The sequence below is a fragment of the Taudactylus pleione genome, unplaced genomic scaffold (assembly GCF_031769625.1).
Source record: "Taudactylus pleione unplaced genomic scaffold, aTauple2 ptg000116l, whole genome shotgun sequence".
Classification (NCBI taxonomy): domain Eukaryota; kingdom Metazoa; phylum Chordata; class Amphibia; order Anura; family Myobatrachidae; genus Taudactylus; species Taudactylus pleione.
The window spans coordinates 23,402,868-23,428,985 of record NW_028284518.1 but is presented as its reverse complement, the minus strand read 5'-3'; the positions used below and the strand labels follow the sequence as shown (position 1 = coordinate 23,428,985).

General features: G+C 45.7%; 1 protein-coding gene across 2 annotated transcripts in view; it reads right to left on the bottom strand.

Annotated features, from left to right (window-relative positions):
- Positions 1-6,687: 6,687 nt before the first annotated feature.
- The window catches only part of KDSR (3-ketodihydrosphingosine reductase), a 71,783-nt gene continuing 52,352 nt past the window's right edge, over positions 6,688-26,118 (bottom strand). For both annotated transcript variants that reach the window (XM_088471736.1, XM_088471735.1), the window contains exons 9-11: positions 16,294-16,377; positions 14,359-14,460; positions 6,688-13,947 (exon numbers count right to left, since the gene is read on the bottom strand). In XM_088471736.1, coding sequence (XP_088327862.1) covers positions 13,828-13,947; positions 14,359-14,460; positions 16,294-16,377 — 306 coding nt within the window. In that variant the 3' untranslated portion in view covers positions 6,688-13,827. The remainder of the gene's footprint in view (positions 13,948-14,358; positions 14,461-16,293; positions 16,378-26,118) is intronic.

Below are 26,118 nucleotides of genomic sequence, written 5' to 3'. Positions count from 1 at the left end.
GAGTCAGGTCCGGGTGAAGGCAAGGACCCTGAGACAGAAGGTCCGGTCGTAGCGGCAACCGCAGAGGAATGTCCACGGACAGACCCTGAAGGTCTGAGAACCAGTGCCGTCTGGGCCACGCGGGAGCTATCAACAGGAGCGTCCCTCCTTCCTGTTTGAATTTCCGGATTACCCGTGGAAGAAGGGAGACCGGAGGGAACAGGTATGCGAACCGGAACGTCCACCGGACGGACAGAGCATCCACCAGAGACGCCCCTTCGTCTCTTGTGCGAGACCCGTACACCGGCAACTTGTTGTTGTGCCGGGACGCCATGAGGTCGATTTCTGGAAGACCCCACCTGTCCACCAGTAGTTGAAAAACGTCCGGGTGCAGGGACCATTCCCCCGGATGAACGTCCTGGCGACTTAGAAAGTCCGCCTCCCAATTGAGCACTCCCGGGATGAAGACCGCTGATATGGCCGGAAGATTGCGCTCCGCCCAAACCAGGATCCGAGAGACCTCTACGAGAGCCGCCAGACTGCGAGTTCCTCCTTGCCTGTTTATGTAGGCCACGGTGGTAGCGTTGTCCGACTGGACCTGCACCGGGCGACCCTGGAGAAACCGCTGTGCCTGCTGGAGAGCATTGAAGACCGCACGGAGTTCCAATATATTTATTGGAAGCTCCGCTTCTGTCGGCGTCCACCTGCCCTGGAACAAGTGTGGACCCGAAACTGCTCCCCAGCCCCGAAGACTGGCGTCCGTTGTCAACAGGACCCAATTTGGAACCCAGAACGGACGTCCCTTGTTGAGGTGGGTCGTCTGTAACCACCACGTAAGGGACAGGCGAACCTCCTGGGTGAGCACAATCGTCTGGGACTTCAGAGACTGAGTCAGCCCGTTCCACTTGGACAGGATCAGGTGCTGCAGAGGTCTGGAGTGAAACTGGGCGTATTCCACCATGTCGAACACCGACACCATGGAGCCCAGTAACCTCATCGCCGAGTGTAAGGACACCCGGCGGCTGTGCAGACAACTGCGCACCCTTGACTGTAAAGCAGAGATCTTGTCCTCCGTCACGAAGATCCTTTGCTGTCCCGAGTCCAATAAGGCTCCAAGATGCAGAATCCTCCGAGACGGGATTAGAGTGGACTTCTGCCAGTTGATTAGCCAGCCGTGCCGTTGCAGCAGTGCAATGGTCAGGTCCAAGTGGCGTAACAGGAGCTCTGGAGATCCTGCCACCAATAACAGGTCGTCCAAATACGGCAACATGCGGACTCCCTGCAGCCGCAGAGAAGCCGCCATGACCGCCATCACCTTGGTGAAAACACGTGGTGCTGTTGCCAGGCCAAAAGGTAACGCCCGAAACTGGAAGTGGTCGCTGCTGATTGCGAACCTGAGGAACTGTTGATGGCGCCAAAGAATAGGGACATGCAGGTAAGCGTCCTGTATGTCCAATGACACCAAGTAGTCCCCAGGTTCCAGCGCCAGAATGATGGACCGTAGGGTCTCCATCCGAAACTTCGGGACCCGCAAAGACTTGTTGAGTGCTTTGAGGTTGAGAATCGGACGATATAACCCATTGGGTTTCTGTACCAAAAATAGATTTGAATAGAAACCCTGGCCCCTCTGGGAGAATGGAACCGCCACTATAACTCCAGCCTGGAGCATAGTGTGCAATACCTTCCGCAGCTCCGTAGCCTTGTTCCGGTCTGATGGGAGACCCGTGGTGAAGAAGCGAGCCGGGGGTCTGTGCCGGAAGGAGAGGGCGTATCCGTGAGAAACCACCTCCAGAACCCAAGTGTCTGTCGTAGTGGTCGACCAACACTGGGCGAACTGTAGCAGGCGGCCTCCCACCCTGGGATCCCCCAAAGGGAGGCCCGGACCGTCAGGCCGCAGGCTTGTCATCTGGCTTGGGGGCCGGACGTCTGGTACTCCATGCCTGCTTCCGGGGCTTGACCGATTTCTTAGGGCCAGCCTGTCGAGGAAACGACTGTGGTTTGGGCCTGCCCTGGGCCCTAGATGACCGAAAGGACGATGGTCCCGAACCAGAAGGAGCAGCGGCCGACGGGAGACAGGCAGATTTGGCTGCCGCCAGCGTGGCCACAATCTTATCCAGATCCGGACCGAAGAGAACTTCTCCGGTAAACGGTAACGCTTCCAGACCTTTCTTGGAATCTGCGTCCGCCTTCCAGGATCGCAGCCACAAGGTGCGACGAGCAGCTACCGCTGCTGAAGAAATTCTAGACACCAGAGTACTAATGTCTAGAGCCGCCTCGTTGATGTAGGTGGCCGAATCACGGAGATTGCCAATCAACTCCGCCTGATCGGCCGGACAGTCGGATTCAAAAGAAGCCTCTAATGAATCCGCCCAGCGCTCCATCGCTCTGGCAACCCAGCAAATGGCCATAGCCGGCCGTGCTGCCCCCCCTGCAAGGGAATAAGCGGACTTCAGGCAGATTTCTACCTTGCGGTCCGTAGCATCCTTAAGGGAGGACATGGATGGCATCGGCAATGTGGCACTACGGACAAGACGGGTCACGTGAGAATCCACCTGTGGAGGGGATTCCCACTTCGCAAAATAATTATCCGCGAACGGATAAGCCACCGCCAGGCGTCTCTGCGGCTGGTATCTTTTGCCAGGTTGTTTCCACGCCTCCTCTAAATGGTCCACCAACTGACCCGAAAGAGGAAAGACTGTGGCATCGCCCTTCACATCTTTGAAAAAGGCATACTTAGATTTAGCCGCTGGGGGAACTTCGTCCTCAATCACCAAGGCTGTGCGGACCGCCCGAATAAGTCCAGGAATATATACTTTGGACTTAGCATCAGCGTCCTTAGTATGGAGAGGTTCCTGATCGTAAGGATCTAGAATCTCCCCATCATCAGACGTCCCTTCGTCATCCTCATAAGGAGCGGACAGAGACGCCACCGGCCTTTTATGAGACCGCATCACAGACTCCCCTTGCAACACATCCGACAAGTGCTGTACAGAACTCGTCAGGGAGTTAACCCACGCTGGCTCCTGAGAACCCGGGAGCGGGGAAATAGGGAGACTGTGGGGTACCACCAATTGTCGTGGGAACCCCTGCATGGGTGACGACACCACAGACTGCTGGGACAAACCCATCGGAGTAAACGCGGGCTGCGGAGCTAACTGGCCCACTAAAGCTGTTAACGCCTGAGCGAAACAAGCCCAGGGCGGCTCCTGTACCGGTGCTGTAACCGTAATAGGCCGCGCCATGGACAAACACTGCCGGCAAAGGCCCTCCGCGCTACCCTCCCCCTCCGCTAACGGTACTTTGCACGTGGTACACTGTAGCCGGAGGGGAAAATCACTTTCAGACATGATGGCACCACGTATGTGACCTCTCTCACCAATTAAGTATTAAATAGGCGAGAGACCACCCTGCAGCACCGCACCGCAAGGGCTTTAGCAGAAGGAACAGGGACAGTAATAAAGCTGACAGTTTAGATGAAGAAAAGATTACAGGCAGCAGCGCTAGCACAGTCACATACAATGCAGAGAAATAACAATTCCTGCACTAACAGCGCTGATCACTCAACTACACAGACACAGGGCCTGGTAGGACACAGCGCTGCATACACAGACCTGACCACAGCGGAGGAGAGGTATGCGGGGGGACCCAGACCACGATGCTTCCGTCCAGCGCTTCCAGCAGCGTTCACCATGCGTTCTGGAGAAGATGGCCGCCGAGGAGCAGGGAGGAGGCTGGCCTGGGGGAGGAGCGCTGCCACAGGACCAGTCGGCAGCATGCAGAGAGGGCTGTGTGCAGCGGGGGAGGCGCCGGCTGTGAGACAGGGAAGGCGCGCTCCCCTGGCATGCATTTAACCCCTGGGACGCCGCAGCGCTACCGCTCTGCTGCGGTCCGCTGTCCCAGGGGGTAGTGGAAGCGCAGGTTGGTCGCCTGGCTCCACGCTGCAGCCAGTCCCCAGGGAGCCCCCTGCCTGGGGACTTAGGACCATGTGATCAGCGGGGACCCACCGCGGGACCCCGCTGCTTACCTCTGTCCCCCTTGAATCCGGCCATGGTCCGGAGCATCTGGGGTCACCGCTAGCTGTGACCCCAGACGCCCACCAGCATCCCCGGATCAGTACCGGCGTTCTGGTACCGGCGGGGTGTAGGGAAGACAGCATGGACGTCAGGACTGACTGTCCATGCTGTACATCCAGTTGTGCAGCCACAGCTGCATGAAGAATAAGCTTCAGGGGCTCTTCTAGCCCCCACTCCAACAGGTGCACCCGACTCCGGCCGGGCACCAAACTAAACTGAGGTGCCTTGGCCTGGGGGCGGGGTATAGGAGGGGGACCTAGTGCATCCTGGGAGGCTGAAAGCTTAACTCTTTGGTGCCCTGCGACTGACGTCACACCTATACCCCAAGGTATCCTGTGGATACCCTATGGACCCTGAAGTAGAAATAGCACCCACTTTGGGTCATACATTTATGCATTGCACCTGTAAGCGGCTTATGAATTGATTTGAGCAACCGTTTGTGTTCCATTATAGAAGGCTGTTAGGTGCCATAAGGAAAGTACTGGATACTTTTAAAAAATGTCAAATGCCTGATTTTTGCACTTTTTATTAATGGTTGAGAAATGCTAGCGAGCAAGTTTTTTTTAGCAAATTAAAGTAATTTAAAAGCATTTTGGGGTACAAAAAATATCTGGCAAGTAATTTTTCAGCGTTTTTATACAAGTTTGCAAAAAGTTGGAATAAACACTTTTACCTCTCTGCAAGTTTAAAATCCCTTCTCCCATCAATATACTGTAACACCTCCACATCTATGCCACATCATTTAAGCAATTTTTTACCTTTTTTTAGAGAAATTACCTGAAAAACTTTATATAAAAAATTATGCAGTTCAAACCAGAAAAATTTCCAACATTTTTACTTTAAAATAAAGATTTCCCTACCTTTTCCCCTGCTCAGGGGTGTGCACTCAAAACATGTAAATTTCCTCTGAAAAAACAATGAGTTTGGAATTGGATTGCCTGTCTGGACTGAACTCGCATCTAATTGGATTGACACCTTTTAGAGATATCAAAAGTTGCAGGAAACCATCAGAGTATGAGAGGAAATAACGCATATGCGTTCTGCTCGGTGCTGCAGGTGTTTTTTTATCTTTATGTAAAATGTATTAATTTTTGAACAGACTGAGATAAAAAAAAAAGGGGATTGGTGGGAATAAGGCAACGATTGCAATGCATAGAACATACATGAAGCCTATATCGTAGCACAAAGAAACAGAATGCTAAAAGTAATGGGAACCACGAAGAGCTGTTCAGATATTATACTGCAAGGAAACGAATGGTAGCTTGGGACCAGGAAAGGGGGGAGGGGGGCCATGGGTATGCTAGTGTGGTGGGCGGGGGGAGGGGAGATTATGAGGGTCGCATCAGTTATATGGGGCAAGCTAAAGAAAAAGAGTAGCTTAGTTCTGAAATGTAGTGCAGGTTTCACAGTGCGTCAGCCAAGCATCCCATAGGGTGATGGTCAAGTAATATACTAGTAATATGCTCTAGTGCGTATATTTTCCATATTTTTTGTTGATTAAGACGGGGAAGGTTGTTTCCGCTGCTTTCAGTTGACAGTTATGAGGTGCGTAGCTCCAAGAAGGATGAGGCCTATGAGTTTCTGAGTATGTTTGGGGACGTCGGGGATCAGGACATATTGTATGAGAGATTAGTTGTGGGGAGGGGCATGACATGCGTTAACTGCAGTTTTAAAGTCTGCAGTCTGTGCGGTTTAACATCTGAAAACAGAAAAGCAGGGTCACAGAAGTGATACAACATAAAAGAATTTCATAAGCACATTTCATAACAGTATCCAAGATTTCATTTTGCAACATACAGTATGTATCTCAGTGGTAAATCATAATTACAACATACAGTATGTATCTCAGTGGTAAATCATAATTACAACATACAGTATGTATCTCAGTGGTAAATCATAATTACAACATAGTAGCTTATGTTGTAGTGTTCAATAAGAGTATGTAATTCATTCAAGCGAAAATCAATTGGGATTCTGATTTCTATGTATGGGATTTTATGTGTGTTCTGCAGAAAGGTTAAAACTCCTATTACTAGAATGAGTCTAAATAGCAGACTAGGAGGTGATTATAGACAGTAAAAAGCTTGCCATGATGCATTAGTGGTAATCATGTTAGTCCAACATAACAATGTGTTTACTCTATATAGGAAAGCATCAATCAGTCCCATAAACATTAGTACAAAAACTGGAAAAAATTTCCACCAAAATAGATGGGTATTAAACTATGAAATAATAGAATGATATTGCAAATAGTATTATAAAGCCTAATAAAGTGCATACATGACAACTTCTTGCAATCAAATACACAGCAATTGTTCATAAATATTGTCAAATATGTCAAGATCTACTATACGCATGTCAGTGAATGTTAGATGATTAAAAGAGAAAATTAAAATTATTTTTTTATTTTTTTTTTACTTTTTTCATTCATTCCTACTTATGCAAGACATTAAGAAAAACGTATTTGCAGAAATATCAAAAATATCTAAAAATATTAGCAAGGCTTTACAATTTAGGACTTTAAAAGTAATCTTTTAAATGACTGTAACAATGCTATTTTTATTAATCCTTCAGTGAAAAAGTCTTTTGTTTCTCACAGTAAGGTCACACCATTCAATGAAGTAAATTCCCAAGGCAAGTGACATAATATTTTATTTTGTTAACCCAAAATTACAAAACATGATTCTTTTCAGAAATTGTATGGCACACACACAAACAAGCAAAGCAGGAACAAACTCAAGATATAAAGTAAAAAAATAGAAACTCTTTGGAACATTACCTCAAAAGTGTGTACTGTATGTCTGGTTATTGGTGAATAGGTCAAAGTGCGGCTTATTCAACCTCTTTGATGAGGTTTTGGTACTTTTGTTAAAAAAATTATCATGTCTTCTTATCATTTACAAATCGCCTACACAAAATGAGGGCAGATATGGAGCCATGTAAGTCAATAACATTGCTTCAACTCACAAAATGGCTGCTCCCACTTTTTAAATGAAGGGACCTGCTTTATTATTACATGCAATCAGAGGAGTAGCGTGGAACCATGGCGCCAGGATAAAGTGCATGTCATAGCGCCCCCTCTGTACTCAACTGTGCCAGTAGGGTATGGCCAGCCTGTAGGGGAATACTGAAGTGAAGAGAAAAACAGCAAACAGTGGCAGTATTGCGAAGGGCGTTGAGGTCCCACTGGGGGAATACAATGCTTCGGTGATGCACTGACTGACATTAAGGAGTAGCTCCTTTGGCACTGCTTTATGTATAGCACCTAGGATCATCATTATTATTAGTCAATAGAGGAGATTGTATTCAATATTCTTATCATTTAAATTAAATTGACATAGTACACGTGCTAGAGTGAAATTTCACAAGGTACACAGCTATTGATTGCCCCAAGCAGCTTTCACTGGAGAGGGAACACCTATGGGAGGCTCCCTTCGTAGCTATGTTCCTACTTTGCAAATTTACATTGCACCTATATTAATGCGAGTAGTACTAATTATTATTTCACGTCTCCTAATATTTTTTAAAAGACCTTTCAAATAACATGGTGTGGTCATGCCTAATAACACTGTCGTCATGCCTGGGAACACCACCATTACTTTAAATAGCAAAGCAGTGACTCTTTTTAAACTCATAGGAGAGGGGCAAAACCAATCAGAGAGGGCCAGTGACAGAAGCCAATAAGAAAAGGAGAGAAAAGAGGTGGTGATAGAATCCAATAAGAAAAGGAGAGAAGAGGGGTGGTGACAGAAGCCAATAAGAAAGGAGTGGACAGGGGCAAAGAGCCAATCACAGGGTAGAGAAGGGAGAGAATTAAAGAGGTGAGAAGTGAATGTAATCACTCTGACAGGAAAGTGGAGGTGACAGAAGATGATCACAGAGGAAGCAGGGCCGGAGGGGAGACAATCTGGGCAGCTTGAGGGAGCATGAAATGTAGAAATGGATCTCAGATCCGTAACTTATTTAGGATATAGAGGAAACAGAGATACAAACAGGTGGTCATCACACTGTGCAGCGCCCCATGAATTCCGGAACCCTGGATGGCGCCCTCTGTGCATTTTGGTGCCTGGAGCTCATATGCTCCACTGGAATCACCCTCAATACACTCCTGTCTGCAATATGTTAAAAGTTGTGCAGTCAAAATATTTTTTCCTTTTAATTGTTTTCATCTATTCTTTGGTATGAGAAAGTGAGCAGATGTACAAATGTCAGGTAACTAATTATCTTCATCCATGTTACAACATGAAGAGCGATGGTAAGGTGATGGTGACAAAAAGAACATCTACCAGTGTCACATTTTGACTACTGTATACACAAACAGAATAGAATGCATAAAAAAAATAAAATTAAGTAATTTCGAAGGTGGGGAGCAGGAAGTGGTGGGAACACAAAGTAAAACTACACTGGAGACAAGCGTCTGATTATGAACTATACACAAATTCCCACTTTTAGATCAATCACCTTGTATTTTATGTGTAGCGCTGCACCAACTTTTTGTTTCGGTTTTTAAATGGATGAATACTGTGACCATTGGATTAGATCACGCAGTTCTGCAATTAATCACATAGATAAAGCGATCTTGCTACAGTGATATTTGTCTCCATAGGAATAATGGAGTAGACAATTAATCACTGTAGCTCGAGACTTTCTTGTCAGGAAGTGCTCTGTTGATCTGTGTAGTGCAGCATGTTGGGATGCCAGGGGGACTTTGTTTTGTCATTGTGGGGGTGAATAGTTCATTTCAATTAATCCCGTAGAATCGTGTACAGTTTTCTACACAATTAATCTCCTGAGATTCATTTCAGAGACTAACATCTCCCATGCAGACAGGGCCTAAAGGAAAATTGGGGTGAAATAATATTTCTGCATTTTAAATGTGCACATTTCCGGCTTTAAAACTGAATACAACTTTAATTAATTCTACTGCATTTGCATTAGAAAATCAATTCACATCAATATGTATATTTATAGTAAAAGCATGAAGGGAGGGTGATTCAAGACAGCCATATTGCCGTTTGTAAAACAAATTTCATGTCACAGCATTTAGTACAACTATTGTCTACTCACCCCCACAAAAAGCAAATATGGGGAATCCAAACAAACTCTATTACTGGAATTAAACTGGGCACAGTGCCTTACTGCAGTAACGGAATATATAGAATACTTTCAAAAGGAATGAAGTACACCTGAAACAAAACTAATACAAATACAGTTTAGAGAAAAGTGACATTTTACAGAAGCAGATCATTCCCTACAATGCCACCCAAAAATTTTTGTCAGATTTGCGAAGCCTGTATGTGGGCAATTATATAGATTATGGCAATGGTTCTCAAACTCCGCCTTCAGGACTCCACACAGTTCACATTTTCCACGTCACACAGCAGGTGCACAGGTGTAGTCATTACTTACTGACACATTTTAAAAGTTCCACAGGTGGAGCTAATTATTTCACTTGTTATTTTGAGAGGATACCTGGAAAACATGCACTGTTTGGGGTCCTGAGGACGGAGGTTGAGAACCTGTGCATTATGGTAATCATTAAGGTCAGCAAGAACCTTTGGTAATATTTATAGTCATTGTCCAAACAAAGCTGTTTGGTCTTGGAGACTTCCTAACTAGAATAATAGTAGTTTAAGTGTAGGCAGCTGTCCAGTTAGGCAAAAGAGAATGGCCAAATGTAATAGCCGGCAAGTTGCGGGCAGAAGCAGGATTTTCAACCTGGTTTTGCTTTTAAAAGAAATTGTTACTATAAACATCAAGGCTACATTGCCGAAATCTTGCAGCTGCTTGCAACTCGTAAAGCTGTTATATTTTGGCCTTGGTCATGTCTGTAACCTTTGATGCATTACTATACATTGAAAAGGGAGACATCTGCCTTTAAAGCCATGTGAAAAGTGCATGTATAAAACAACAATGTACATGGTATGAAAATACAATAAAATATCTTAATAAAGCTGCAGTAAATAATATACAAGAAAGCACAGAAATGTTTAGAGGTCTGCATAGAAAGCCACCAAGTCTAATGCTCTTGAAAGCAGACATGTTTAATTCTATGACATATTAAATATGTGTGGTAGGGGTAGGGTTGGGTGTTGCTAGTTCGAGCATACTAACCCAACTGTACCAATTTAAGGGCTTAGCATTGTCCTACAGTTTGGAATGTAGGAGGTATGTCCTCATTTACTTGTGTGCTGCATAGCCTCTAAATGTGTGGGGGTTAAGGGGCTAATTAGAACTTTAGAATTACTAGGCATTTCCTTGTTAACACCTGTCACATGACTACGTTTCCTTTAAAATGTTTCCCAATTCCCCAATATCATCTGCTGCCAAGTTGGGAGGTAACATTTGAAAGACAGAGGGGGGGCTGGGGTGATTCGGTATAGTAGTATAATGCCAAAAGCATGCTTTACTTTTCCTTTAAGGCTAGGATGAGCACTACAAAGTAGTAGGCAAAACATGACAGATTTGAATGATTAGCATGCAGTCTCCTAGATAATGGAACATACTCCTGCAGATCTGAAAATGAATATGCCTGCTACACAAGAAAAAGGTTTCATCATTCTTGATAAGAGTTGATTGATTAACTAAATCAGATCTACGTGCAATGTATTATCGAAACATGAAGTCACCAAAAGAAATTCAAGAAAATACATAAAAAACAAAAACACCTTCCCCATCGTTGCACAAATCACTAATGTCCTCTTTCCTCAGCATAAATCTAATTCGAGTGTAAAATGCAAACCCCAAAAGGATTTTGTTTCTATACACAGCATATAATTTTCCATAAGACTTAAAAAAAAAAAATATATATAAATTGAAATGAGAATAAAATGCTGAATTTGAGAAGTTAGGGCAGCACTGGCCGCGATTCAATGTGATGTTGAGTAGCCCCGGGAGGGAGTTCCCAGAGCTATTCAAATCAGCGCACTGTTATGTCGGAGAATGACGGTTCTCGCCACTTAACCTTGGTGTTTAGCCGTGAGAACTGCAATTCTCCAACTAAAGTGACAGCCGTGAGGCTGTTAGCACTGCGCTAAAACAGAAAACAGCAGCGCAGCCGGCACTTTTGTTGGATTTCTCTTCGCATCCCCAGGAGGGTGCGAGAAGAAATCCTTTAGTCCGATCAAACATCACGTTGAATTGAATAGCTTCGGGAACTCCCTCCTGGGGCTATTCAACATCGCATTGAATCGCAGCCATGTTTGATCTTGGAGGCTTCCTAACTACAGTAGTATAATTGTAGTTTAAGTGTAGGCAGCAGTCCAGTTAGACAAAAGAACAATTTGCTGGCAATTTAACAATAGAAGAAACATAAAGGTCTTGTTTATTTCAGCATTTTGGCCAATGCCTGCAGCATTTTAGTCACTCGCTGCAAACAGAATTTACAAACTATTACTTCTAATGAGTTTCATAAAAATTAAATATGTCATTTACATGGAGCCTTGCGGGTGGTGTCTCACAAAGTGATTTCTGCTTGCAGTTGATGGAGATGCCTATGGAGATGGGAAGAGAGATCTGCCTTCTGTAATTCTCTCAGAAGCATACTAAATGCCCCAAACAGAAGTTAGTAAGGTGTGGTAACCAACTTAACCAAGTATGCATTAAAATAGCCATTTTTCCATTTGGTAATTGCTGCTCAATACCCATCCTCAGAAAGCTAAATGCATACTACAGTTAAGCAATGGGCAATCTGGGTCAATGATATTAAGCAGACAGAAGATTTGAAACGTCTACTGTGGACGAAGTCAGGCTTAATTCACTGCAACCTGGCTCCCATAGCAACAATCACTGAAAAACATTATACCAAACTGATTTACATTTGTTAACCACTTAACTGGGTAATATATATTCCAAAAATTTAATTGCTGAGAAGGAAAAAGACTGGGGGAGAGTGACGGTGCTACATTGAGCCCTGGCTCCCAACTGTCATTTTTCAAACACAGCCTGTGAGGTGACAGTTGGGAGCTGATTGGCTGGCACCTTATCACTTTCTTATCACTTTTCACTCTGTCTCCTAACACTGCTTAGCAAATAGACCCCTTGTGTTGTGGTGGAAGGAGGAGACTGCATCGTGTGCAGAGACTTCTCATGGCAGCCGCCAGTGGCGTTTCTGACACAGTCGCATCAGATGTGACCCCGCCAAATGAGTGGTTAATCAATGAGGCAGTCACCTCTGCTAAACCTCTCTATATTTACACCTGGGCCTTATTTCTACTGACAATAAAAAGATTAAAGGAAGCATAGCTGAATATTTAAATGAATACCTGCAATTTTCTTAATCTCCATTATATTTCCAATAAGTAATTCTCAAGCTCGGTCTTCAGGAACCCAAACAGCAAGTTTTCCAGGTCACCTAGCAGGTGCACAGGTGTATTACCACTGTCACAATTTAAAGATCCACAGGTGATCTGGAAAACATGAACTGTTTGGGGTCCAGAGAACCAAGTTTGAGAACCATTGCACTAAATAGTTCATGACAGGCAAGGTTTCCTTTTCTTCCCTAATGAAGCCTCCTGTCCCAAAACACCTCCTCCAGACACAATAGAAAATGATGTTTAAAATAATGGATATAATAAAATAGAGAGAAAGGAGTAATTGGCAGGTTGCATTAGGGTACTGTTAATGTTACAGCCCAAATAATGTCAAATCATATTTTGAGCAAGCTATAATTACCACACTATAATGCAAACACATAGCAGGTCTCAGTGTTTGTGATATGCCAATGTTGAGCTGCGTTCAGATACTGTTTATTACACTTTATACTTAAAAACTTCAGCAAATAAACTTCTGAAATGGTAATTGGTCAACTAATGAAGAAAGCGATAACTCTAAATAAAAATACCAAACACTAGAAGAGAGAATTCAACTAATCTCCATTTTTTCTTTCCTGCTTCAGAATGAAAGACTCCAAAACACAGTTGGTGGCTCTGTTTCCATGTGAAACCACAAAATGCCACTGGTAAACAGAAAGTATGCTACATATCGCTTATTGTACTAATTCTCTATTACATGTAGTGTTCTCCTGTTGCTCATGACCAATAACATTTTCACAGCTATTCAGGAAAGGCACATTTCATCCTGGTGAGGACAACACCACACACACCGCTGTGTACAGACAACTAAAACATTTTTCTGTGCAGTTTTTCCATCAAGTTTTATAAAGGATAATTCACACGTCAGAAGCATCAGTTCCCACTCACTATTTGCATAGTCTAACATTAATCTGAATCAATGTAAAAGACCAAAACCGTTCTTTGGGAAATTGCTGAAACTGCACAAAGCGATGACATATGTAGTTACTCTGAACTCACATAAATCTACTATTTTGTGCAGTTTCAGGTTGTTCGCATACTGATGATTACAGTCCAGCCATACAGTGTTCTTACAGGTTATATAGACTATTGGATTACTATAGAAGCCTGCAGTTTGACAATAGTCAGGTCCCCCTGACAACAAGGCAAAAAGAACTATTGTATTAGTTACTTGGACAAGTTACTGCTTCATCACAGGAGAGAGAAAAGGATATAAGCGGACTGGATGAACACATATCCAGTCTCCTAAACCAGATCATAATTATGCTTTAAAATATAGAGCTCTCAAGTTTGCATAGTATTCTGCTGCTGATCGGCATATTAATCATGCTCTTTCCTCATCATTGCAGACGTGTGGTGCCATGTTGGGCATTTTAGATAAACTAGTCATAAGGTGGTATTATCTTCAGGTCATGTGCTCTCTAGCAGCAAGCAATTGAATCAAGTTCTTGGCATTTCAAGACTCAGTCTGTTTTATCGGCCTTCTCGCAGTTCTCCCTCTGCATCATGCAGCGACGGACAATGCTGTCAAAGCTGCCAAGATAGAACAATGCGATTGTGCGAAACAGCCCCATTGTGACGACCTAGAATAAAAATCTGATTAGCACTCGCTCAGTGTAAAAATGGCATTTGCTACAATCTTTGGGAGAGGGATTAGTAGCTAAGTGTGATTATTTTTTTGCACATCTGTGTCAATTACCATTTACCTTGAAGTTAATTTACTAAGTGAACAAAGTTACTGAACAGTGTAATATAAAGTATGATCGTGCCATGCTTCCTGCCAAGACAGGGGGGGGGATTTGCTTTGTGTAGTGCTGATCACTATTTTACTTTCAGACAACAAAATTAACACGAAACAAAATATACGCATTTGTAATTTACTGTATGTTCTAAATGTATAGGTCATTCATTTAGGTACACTGTACCAAATTAGAGAGGGGGCTAGCTTGCTAGATTTAGGTCATAGAAAAGAGAGAACTGAAATGGCTCCTTACTTGCTGGAGCCCCTCTGTAATCGTGGTGACGGGTGACATCCCACATGTTAACGATGACAGCATATACCCATCAGAGCCAACTGAACTGTTGAAATTACCTTGCTGCATAGAGGAAGCAATGAAAGATGATAACTAACTCATTAGACATTATTAAGAATATACCTGTAAAAAATGAGTGGTGAAACCAGTTACATCAATTTGTCAGTTACAACAGTCACCACTGTGTGGTCAATGAAAGCACTTCTGAAGATAAATACTAGCCATTTTTTAAGTGTCTACAATGATCAATCACATGTGACCGCCTTGAGGGATGCTGTATAATACATCTTGGAGCTAACACTTACTATGATTTTTGAAATTAACACATGCAAAGTGTCTGACGCTAGAAATAAGTTTTCCAAGTGTTATCATATCAATTGCCTTTTTTGTGTTACAGAAACGTTTACATTGTTCCATATATAAAAACACATCAGGAAGCCAACAGTGAGCTATAAAAATACTAGTTTGACATGTTTTTAATAACGTTTTTGCTACTAAATAAAAGTTTAAGAAACATCTGTGTTCCAATTTAGCACAGAGCATTCTGGAGTGATTCAGAGTTGCACACAAGTCAGCATCGTTGCGTGCTCCAAAATAAATGTGACCTTTGCTTGTATACAGAGGTGGCCCCTATACATCGGCTTGTGAAAGTTGCTGTTTTCACTATCAGCGTGCATTTGCACCAGACCTAACCTTGGTGCAAGAGATCAGTCTCTGCGTACGCTCATCTCTGAAAAGCCCGCAATTCCATATAAATGCCTCAAGATCACTTCGCATATATGCGAATGTCCATTTAAACTCATTAAGCTGCAAGTGGAGATGCGGCGAAGATTGGTACAATTCCATCGCCTGTAGTTGGTTACAGTTGTGTACGCCCGTATCTGATGCATGTGCAGTATGAAGAATTGCAAATTCAGTCTGCAAAATGAATTTGTGTGGAGCTCTGACTCTGAACTCCGGGTACGAGTGTGGCAAGTTTTGTTACAAGCGTAACATTAGTCAACCTACATCTAATGCTGGGCATACACGGCCAGATAAAATGTCTGTCAGACCGACAGACATTTTATCTGGCAGCCTGCCAGCCGCAGATGTCGACGGCATACACTGTGAGATTTCTCTCACAGTGTACCAGCCCGAGATCTGCGCTCCGCCCCGAGGGAGGAAACATTTCCCTGTTCCTTCCGTAGGAAGGAACACAGGAAATGTCTGTCTGACGTCCGCGGCTGGGCATACACTGCCCGATGCAGCCGACAGTTTACCGGTAAATATCGCATTGGACGGGCATGCTGGACAATCCGGCATGCCTGACCGAGCAATATTTAACAGTCAGCCACAAGCTACAATTATCGGGGAGATCCGCCGCTATCAGGCGGGTCGCCTCGATAATTGTAGCATGTATAGCCAGCATTAGTGAGGCTTTAAATTATAGATCTCTGAAGGTAGTTTGCTTTGCATCATAATCAGCATGTTAGATAAGCTAGTCAGCTGGTGAGGCTATCTTCAGGTCATGCTTTCAAGACTGTTTGCTATCTTAGGTCAGTTTTTTTTCCGCATCAGTATCTGCCTCTTGGACAATGCTGATGATGTTATAAAGTCTTTAATGCAAGTTTTAGTCAAACAATTTTTTCTCAGTTATTAATTGAACCTCTTATATAATTATTTGTCAGTGCATGTGCTTTACATATTTGCAGGTAAGGTTGCTATTCAATAGCTAGACATTTCTATGCATTCTTGTTTCCCAATATCTATATTGCCCAATACTAAACGAGACTACAAAGTCATTAGCAGCAAATTAAACTGGATAGTATCTATTGTTCAAGTCACATGAGAACAATCAAAAAAGAGTAGCGGTCACACTATTAAGCTCACAAAATACAGGTCTCCCCACATACTTACTACAGCATCTTTGACAATCACTTTGGCAACTTGGTCAGCTTGGCAAAGGCTTGAGGACTCTGAAATCAGCTTGGTTTCCAGTGGCTTGTAAATAAACACATATACAGGACATTGTAAACTCCTTCATAAAAGAATTGTAGTGGGATCTATAAACAAAGTGTGTGTACAGATGAATGCAATAAAAAATTAAGTGTCTGGAATAATACATATTTAACTAAATACATTTAAATGGCTAAACAAATGATCCAACACTGTAATATACATAATACATCATTCTTGCTAGTGATATTTAGCATAATGCTAGTCAACTAGCCAATTCAAATAGGCCTACCTTGCACCAAAAAACATTGCATAAAGTCTGATAACAGTGTATTCCAAATTTAGTGCATTTGTTTTTCTCTTTGGTAGTTTTCACTCAGCAGAAGTCTAGACTATGGATGATGCAACATAGTGTATATACTTGTTTAGAAGGATCATGTAGAAACTGACATTTTACAGAACTTATTAAAAAAAAAAAAAAAAAAAAAAAGGGCTGTAATGACACTATGCACATACAAAAAAATCCAATATGCATACAGAAGAGGGAAGCCCATTAGCAATACCTCTCCAGATCTGTCATTAGATGCCAGTGTACCCTGTTGGGCAAGTCAGAGGGTATTAAAGCTAAACTGAAACAGAGGGGAAGCATAGAACAGCATGCAAATGCAAAAAATACTAACTGACCAGTGACAGGGAAGATACCAATCCTGTAATAAGAAAAGGCTTAGTGCCCTGAGCAAAGAATGTTATATGTGTAGAATGTGGACGACAGAGAATAGCCATGGCATAATAATATACATTTTGTCAGTACCAGCAGTCACGGATAATACTGGCCTGCCTCTAACACTCAGCGGGCCACTGATTGATGGCCTACCTAATTAGAATTTATAACAGAACACAGCTGGGCTCAGCCTCAGGATAGACATGACATAACACAACTCTCAGGTGTTACCACTAACCTCCAGCACCAATGACTCATGCAGGGAATCACCCATCAGTCAGCCACTATAAGAACCTGCTCAGTGCACTCCTCTAGTGCCTGAGTATCAATTGTGTTCTACAGTGAGTTCGAAAAGTCCCTCCACAATGACTGTGTGCTAAGTGTGTGACAGACCGTGTTGGCTCCAGAGGTGGGGCTGCAGTCCAAAATTCAAATAGAGGAGCCACATGAACTGCCACCCCAAACACTGCCAAACATCGCCAGGACTCACTGGCAGTTGGTGTGGCTCAACTATTTGAATTTTGGACTGTCACACACAGTCACTGCGGATGGACTTTCCGAATTCCCTGTACATAGGTACTCCCACTCCAGAACTATATTCTTAAGTATAGTTTTCTTCAATTGTTTTTAAAAAGCCAGTGTTCGGTTTCCTTAACAACAGAACATCCTTTCCCACTTTTTCATACACCATTCAACAACACAGGGTTGAAACCTGGGCCTTAACTGAGTAAAGTCCATAACCTCTGGCAGGGATTCCTGGTTAAGTCCAGTCGGAGTGTTAGGGGGTACATTTACTAAAGTGAGTTTTTAGAAGTGGAAATGTTGCCCATAACAACCAATCAGGTACCACCCCGGGAGGGGTAGGTTTAGGGTGTGGGGAGGGGGGGTTAGGTTTAGGCAACCCCGGGGGAAGGTTGGGGTTAGGCACCACTAAGGGAGAGTAAGAAGGGGGAGGGGTGGGGGGAGAGGGGGGGTGTTAGGATATTTACTAGCCCCAGTCGGGATCTTCAGTGTTCGGGCTTGTGGAGTCGGGATTTAGTCAGGCTGCTTCCCAGCTGTCGGCATTTCATACCCAACCCATATGATTGCGCCTATTCCACATATTTGCATTTATCTGCTGTGTATGTGTACTGTTACACTTGCTGTCTGTTTTGAGGGTTATTGCAATATACTCCATTCTCTCTTTGCACGCTACACATTGTTCCCACAGTGCCAACATACATATGTGCCTCACATTCCACGCTACGCGCTGTTCTTACAGTGCCAACATATTTGTGCCTCTCATTGCATGCTACATGCTGTTCCCACAGTGCCAACAAATTTGTGCCTCTCACTGCACACTATGTGTTTTTCCCACAGTGCCAGCAGATACGTTTATCTAGTTACATGCTGTGCACTGTTCAAACAGTGCCAAAACCTCATAACATATTGCCCACTACACGCTGTACAAGCGGTGCCAACGCATCCGTATACCTTGTGGCATACTACCAAAACCCACACTGTGCTAATTGTGCTTACTGTGTTAAACACCTCAGGCTATTCCGGGGCTACCAACTCTCTGGATATCGCAGCTATACATCTTTCGGGTGAGAAGCAAAATCTCAAGGCTCAAACATTTCATCAGTCTTATTAGGATAAATGTTTTGGCTGCCTATAAGATAGCTTTACTGTGGAATGAACACACCACGTGCAGGGTAAAAGCATAGCAATGGAGATGTATCTAAATAGGGCATAAATTGCCCCAAAAATCCAACTGACAGCTTAAAGCAACATATAGATGTCATTTTATTGCAGGAGAAACAGGTCACTAGCCAGAAGTTACTGTTCTCCCAGCGTGGCTGTATAGAATTGGTATATCATATCAGGTTTAATACTGGCTTAAAGGTTTAATACAAAATAATAATGCTATTCTAATCAATTTTATATATATTCCTTTTGATTTTAGAGTATTGCTTGATATTTCTGACAACTCCAGATCATCTCTTCCAATGTTTTTCATAAATTGTTTCAACAAAGTACAGTATTACTTCCAGAACTGCATAGATTTATAGAGCAATAACCCATATCACTTTGTGAGGAGCTACCCTGGAATGTAATGGTATTATGGATGCAAGATAATGTGTAAAGTAAAACATTTGTGTACGGACGACTTCCCTTTGCCACTCTGTAACCCACAGTTTGTCTCTAGGTTTAGAAATTTAGACTATTCATGGACCATTCCAGATATTTTTGATAGAAAATCTACAATAGATATGGCTTTATAGAACACTGTATGTGTTACGCGTAAGACTTAGATGCATAGCTTCGTGCATAGGTAAGACATAAGGCTTACACATGGGACGATTTTCTCCCCGAACGAAAATCGTCCTGTGTGTCCCTGGCAGGAGTGTGCTCAGTGTTGTTAATAACACTGAGCACACCTGAGGGACCTGTAGAAGAACCTAGCACTAGCCCTGGACCTATATGTACACATTGGTCTCTTAATACATTGGATACACTATGTAATATAGTTTTTTTATTAACACTATAGTTGGCCTATAGCAGTTTTTCTCAAACTCAGGTGTGTGTGTGTGTACATTAGGCAGGGAATATAGATTGTAAGCTCCTGTGGGGCAGGGAATGGCTAAATATTCTCTGTAATGCGCTGTAGAATATGTATATGTTATATAATATGAGATATGATAAGAACTTACCCTTGTTATCTCTATTTCTACGAAGTCCATAGGGTTCCACAGGATACCTTGGGGTATAGGTGATGACGTCAGGCATCGGGCACCATAGAGTTAAAGTTTTCAGCCTCCCTGGATGCACTAGGGTCCCCCTCCTATACCCTGCCCCCGAGCCAAGGCATCTCAGTTACGTACCAAGCCATAGGCCGGAGGAGGAGAAGGAAGAGAGAGAAAAAAGATCTGGAAACACACAAGAATCACATTCTCACCAGAGGGAGACGGAAAAACCGGTGACCAGAGCAAAGCCCATCTGCAGCACAGGTGCGACAGGGCGGGAGTCCTGTGGAACCCTATGGACTTCGTAGAAATAGAGATAACAAGGGTAAGTTCTTACCATATCTCATATTTTCTACATCAGGGTCGATAGGGTATCCACAGGATACCTTGGGGATGTCCCAAAGCAGTATCCTTTAAGGGTGGGGACGCTCCTGTGCTGAAAGGAGAATTCGCCGCACGAAGGAAGCATCCTGAGAGGCAAAGGTGTCAAACGCGTAATACCTCACAAAAGTGGCAGCCTTGCAGACGCACCACGTCGAGCAGCCCACGAAGGACCCACAGACCTAGTGGAATGAGCCCTCACAGAGGAAGGAACCGAGAGGCCTTCATGAAGATAAGCTTCGGAAATGGCAATACGAATCCAGCCTGCCAAAGTTTGCTTTGAAGCAGGCCAACCCTTTTTACGTAAGCCATAGAGGACAAACAAGGCGTTCGACTTCCTAAACGAAGAAGTGCGGTCAACATAAATCCTTAAGGCGCGCACAACGTCCAAAGTGGCCTCACCCCCGAAAGAACCGGTGAGTTAAAAGCCGGCACAACGATTTCCTCGTTGATGTGAAAACTGGAAACAACCTTAGGAAGGAAACCAGGACGAGTACGCAGCACCGCCCTGTTCCTATGAAAAATCAGAAAAGGGGGTCTACAGTAGAGAGCCCCTAAGTCAGAAACAAGTCTGGCCGAAGCAATGGCCAGAAGGAAAATTGTCTTAGCTGTCAGCCATTTGAGGTCCACTGAGCCCAGTGGTTCAAACGGCGGTCCCTGGAGAGCCCTCAGGACCACAGCTAAATCCCAAGGTGCCACCGGTGGAACAAAAGGTGGCTGAATTCTGAGAACACCTTGCATAAAGGTGCGCACATAAGGGATTGCAGCAATCCTACGATGGAACCAGACGGAGAGGGCAGACACCTGCACCTTCAGGGACGCAAGGCGAAGCCCATGGTCCAGTCCCGCCTGTAGGATAGCTAACACTCTAGACAGACGGAACTCCCGAGGGGCACAACCTCTCGGCCGACACCACTGGAAGAACGTATGCCACACACGATGGTATATCCTTGCAGAAGATTGTTTCCGAGCTCTTAGCATAGTTTGCACCACAGAGCTGGAAAACCCCCTGGACCTTAACATGGCCGTCTCAACAGCCACGCCGTCAAAGACAGCCGAGTCAGGTCCGGGTGAAGACAAGCACCATGTGACAGGAGGTCAGGGCGTAACGGCAACCGCAGAGGAGTGTCCACGGTCAGTCCCTGGAGGTCTGAGAACCAGTGCCTCCGGGGCCACGCGGGAGCTATCAACAGGAGCGTCCCTCCTTCCTGTTTGAATTTCTGGATTACCCGAGGAAGAAGGGAAAACGGAGGAAACAGATAAGCAAACCGGAACGTCCACCGGACGGACAGAGCATCCACCAGAGACGCCTTTTCGTCTCTTGTGTGAGACCCGTACACCGGCAACTTGTTGTTGTGCCGTGACGCCATAAGGTCGATCTCTGGAAGACCCCACCTGTCCACCAGCAGTTGAAAGACGTCCTGGTGCAGAGACCATTCCCCCGGATGAACGTCCTGGCGAATGAGAAAGTCCGCCTCCCAGTTTAGAACTCCCGGGATGAATACTGCTGATATGGCCGGGAGATTGCGCTCCGCCCAAACAAGGATTCGGGACACCTCTACGAGAGCCGCCCGACTTTGGGTTCCTCCTTGCCGATTTATGTAGGCCACGGTGATAGCGTTGTACGACTAGACCTGCACTGGGTGAACTTGGAGAACCCGATGTGCCTGCTGGAGAGCATTGAACACCGCGCGGAGCTCCAAGATGTTTATTGGAAGCTCTGGTTCCGCCCGAGTCCACCTGCCCTGGAACAAGTGTGGACCCATGACTGCTCCTCAGCCCCGAAGACTGGCGTCCGTTGTCAACAGGACCCAATTCGCCATCCAGAACGGACGACCCTTGTTGAGATGGGTCGTCTGCAACCACCAGACTAGGGACAGGCGAACCTCCGGAGTGAGCACCATCGTCTGGGATTTTAGACTCTGAGGCAGTCCATTCCATTTGGACAGGATCAATTGCTGCAGAGGTCTGGAGTGAAACTGGGCATATTCCACCATGTCGAATACTGACACCATGGAGCCCAGTAACCTCATCGCCGAGTGCAGAGACACCCGGCCATTCTGCAGACAACTGCGCACCCTCAACTGCAAGGCAGAGATCTTTTCCCCCGTCACAAAGATCCTTTGCTGTCCGGAGTCCGCTGAGACGGGATCAGGGTGGTCTTCTGCCAGTTTATCAACCAGCCGTGTCGTTGCAGTACCGCAATGGTCAGGTCCAAGTGGCGTAGAAGGAGCTCTGGAGATCCTGCCACCAACAGAAGGTCGTCCAAGTACGGTAACATGCGGACTCCCTGCAGCCGCAGGGAAGCCACCATGACCGCCATCACCTTGGTGAAAACACGTGGTGCTGTCGCCAGCCCAAAAGGTAACGCCCGGAACTGAAAGTGGTTGTTGCGGATTCCAAACCTGAGGAACTGTTGATGGTGTAAAAGAATAGGGACATGCAGGTAAGCATCCTGTATGTCCAACGACTCCATGTAATCCCCAGGTTCCAGCGCCAGAATGATGGACCGTAGGGTCTCCATCCGAAACCTCTGCACCCACAAAGACTTGTTGAGTGCTTTGAGGTTGAGGATCGGACGATACGACCCATTGGGTTTCTGCACAGATTGGAATAGAAACCCTGGCCCCTCTGGGAGAATGGAACAGGGACTATAACTCCAGCCTGGAGCATAGTGTGCAAAACCTTCCGCAGTTCCAAGGCTTTGTTCCGGTCTGATGGAAGACCCGTGGTGAAGAATCGAGACGGGGGCCTGTGCCGAAAGGAGAGGGCGTACCCGTGAGAAACCACCTCGAGAACCCAAGTGTCTGTCGTGGTAACCGACCAACACTGGGCGAACTGCAGCAGGCGGCCTCCCACTCTGTGATCCCCCAAAGGGAGGCCCGGACCGTCAGGCCACAGGCTTGTCATCTGGCTTAGGGGCCGGACGTCTGGTACTCCAGCCCTGCTTCCGGGGCTTGGACGATTTTTTGGGGCCAGCCTGTCAGGGAAAGGACTGTGCTTTAGGCCTACCCTGGGCCCTATAAGGCCGAAAGGATGACGTACCTGAACCGGAAGGAACTGCAGCAGACGGGAGACATGCAGATTTGCCTGCCGCCAGCGTGGCTACAATTTTGTCCAGGTCCGGACCAAATAGGACTTCTCCATTAAAAGGCAAAGCTTCCAAGCCCTTTTTGGATAGGTGCGACGAGCAGCTACAGCTGCCGAAGAAATCCGAGATGCCAGGGTACTGATATCCAAGGTCGCTTCATTGATATAAGTGGCCGAGTCCCGGAGATTGCCTATCAACTCGGTCTGCTCAGCCGAACAGTCAGAATCGAAAGATGCCTCCAAAGTATCAGCCCAGCACTCCATGGCTCTGGCTACCCAACAAATGGCCATAGCCGGCCTAGCTGCCCCCCACAAGGGAATAAACGGACTTTAGGCAGATCTCCACCTTATGGTCCATAGCATCCTTCAGGGAAGACATGGAGGGCATGGGTAATGTGGCACTACAGACTAGGCGTGTCACATGAGAATCCACCTGTGGAGGGGATTCCCACTTAGAAAAATAATTATCCGCAAACGGATTAGCCACCGCCAAACGTCTCTCCGGCTGATACCGTTTGCCAGGCTGTTTCCACGCTACCTCTAAATGGTCCACTAACTGACCCGAAAGAGGAAACACTGTGGCGTCACCCTTAATATCCTTAAAAAAGGCATATTTAGATTTGGACACCGGAAGATCTTCGTCCTCAATCACTAAAGCTGTGCGGACTGCCCGAATAAGTCCAGGAATATATACCTTGGACCTAGCGTCCGACTCTTTAGTACGGAGAGGTTCCTGCTCCGAAAGATCCAGAATCTCCCCATCATCAGACGTCACGTCGTCACCCTCATAAGGAGCAGACAGAGACGCCACCGGCCGCTTATGTGGCCGCAACACAGACTCCCCTTGTAACACGTCCGACAAGTGCTGTACAGAACTTGTCGAATTAACCCACGCAGGCTCCTGAGAGGCCTGGGGAGGGGAAATAGGGAGACTGTGGGGTACCATCAATTGTCTCGGGAAACCTTGCATGGGTGACGACACCATGGACTGCTGGGACAATCCCATCTGTGAGAACGCAGGCTGCGGAGCTAACTGGCCAACCAGGGTTGTAAGCGCTTTGGCGAAACAAGCCCAGGGCGGCTCCTGTACCGGTGCCGTGACAGTAATTGGCCACGCCAATAAAAAAAACACTACCGACATAGCCCCTCCGCGTTACCCTCCCCCTCCGCTATTGGTACCTTACACATAGTACACATAAGCTGGAGAGGAAAGTCACTCTCAGACATGATGGTAAGTATGTGACCCCTCTCACTGATACTTGTTAGTATAGTGTGAGACCACCCTGCAATCACCGCACCGCAAGGGCTTTAGCAGAAAGATCAGGGACAGTGAAATGGCTGACAGAAGAAAATGAAAGTACAGGCAGCAGCGCTAGCAGAAGTCACATACAATGCAAAGGAAATCAATTCCTGCACTATCAGCGCTGATACTCAACTACTCAGACACGGAGCCTGGTAGGACACAGCGCTCCATACACAGACCTGACCAAGCGGAGGAGAGGTATGCCGGGGGACCCAGACCGCGATGTATCCGTTTCAAGCTTCCAGCAGCATTCAACATGCGTTGAGAAAGATGGCCACCGAGGAGCATAGAGGAGGCCGGCCTGGGGGAGGAGTGCTGCCACAGGGCCAGTCAGCGTGTGCAGAGAGGGCTGTGTGCAGCGGGGGAGGCGCCGGCTGTGAGACAGGGAAGGCATGCATTTAACCCCTGGGACGCCACAGCACTACCGCTCTGCCGCGGTCCACTGTCCCAGGGGGGTAGTGGAAACGCAGGTTAGTACCTGGCTCCACGCTGCAGCCAGTCCCAAGGGAGCCCCCTGCCTGGGGACTCTGGACCATGTTCAGCAGGTTCCCACCACGGGACCCCGCTGCTTACCTTGTTGTCCCCCTTAGATCCGGCCATGGTCCCAAACATCTGGGGTCACCGCTAGCTGTGACCCCAGATTCTTACCAGCATCCCTGAAACGGTACCGGCGTTCTGGTACCGGCGGGGGTGTAGGGAAGACAGCATGGACGTCAGTACTGACTGTCCATGCTGTACTTCCAGATGTGCAGCCACAGCTGCATTGCAGAAAACTTCAGGGGCTCTTCTTAGCCCCCCTCTAACAGGTGCATCCGACTCCGGCCGGGCACCAAACGAAACTGAGATGCCTTGGCTCGGGGGGCGGGGTATAGGAGGGGGACCCTAGTGCATCCTGGGAGGCTGAAAATTATAACTCTATGGTGCCCAATGCCCCAAGGTATCCTATGGATACCCTATGGACCCTGATGTAGAAAAATAGCTGTTAATAAATAATAATGTTCAAAGAGTTATTCCAGATGTATCAAAGTCATTTAATATACAATTCATTAGATCAGAGCCAAAAGATATTTTTTCCATTAACAAAGCAACCACGGAAGACTCATGGGTATGTATCACAAGGATTTTCTGTTAAGACATCAGCTAATCTAAAAAACTGTCACGCCTCTACATAGGAAAGACTTAATCAGGCCAGGCAAACCTTCAATGTGTCTTCCAATAGAGTGGATGTCCACTATATTATTCATGGCCAATCTGGTAAACAAATTCTAAATTACAGTGCTTTGCTAACAAGACAGGTAGGAATCTGGCTGATCAGCTGAGAAAGAAAGTCTTACTAAAAGGGTCTCTGATATTAGTATGTCCAAAGGGCGCATATATGCAACACAGGCAAGAATAAAGTAGTCTTTAACTATTGGCACAGTTTGGCAGAGTATGCAGAGGTGCTGGAGTGATAGGTACACGGTGGGTTTGCAAATGAAGGTTAGTCCACACATGGTTCATTTTTGTTCCTACTTGGTAAATGTTTGACAAAGTGTACATTATCCATGGCATTTACCTGGTCTAAG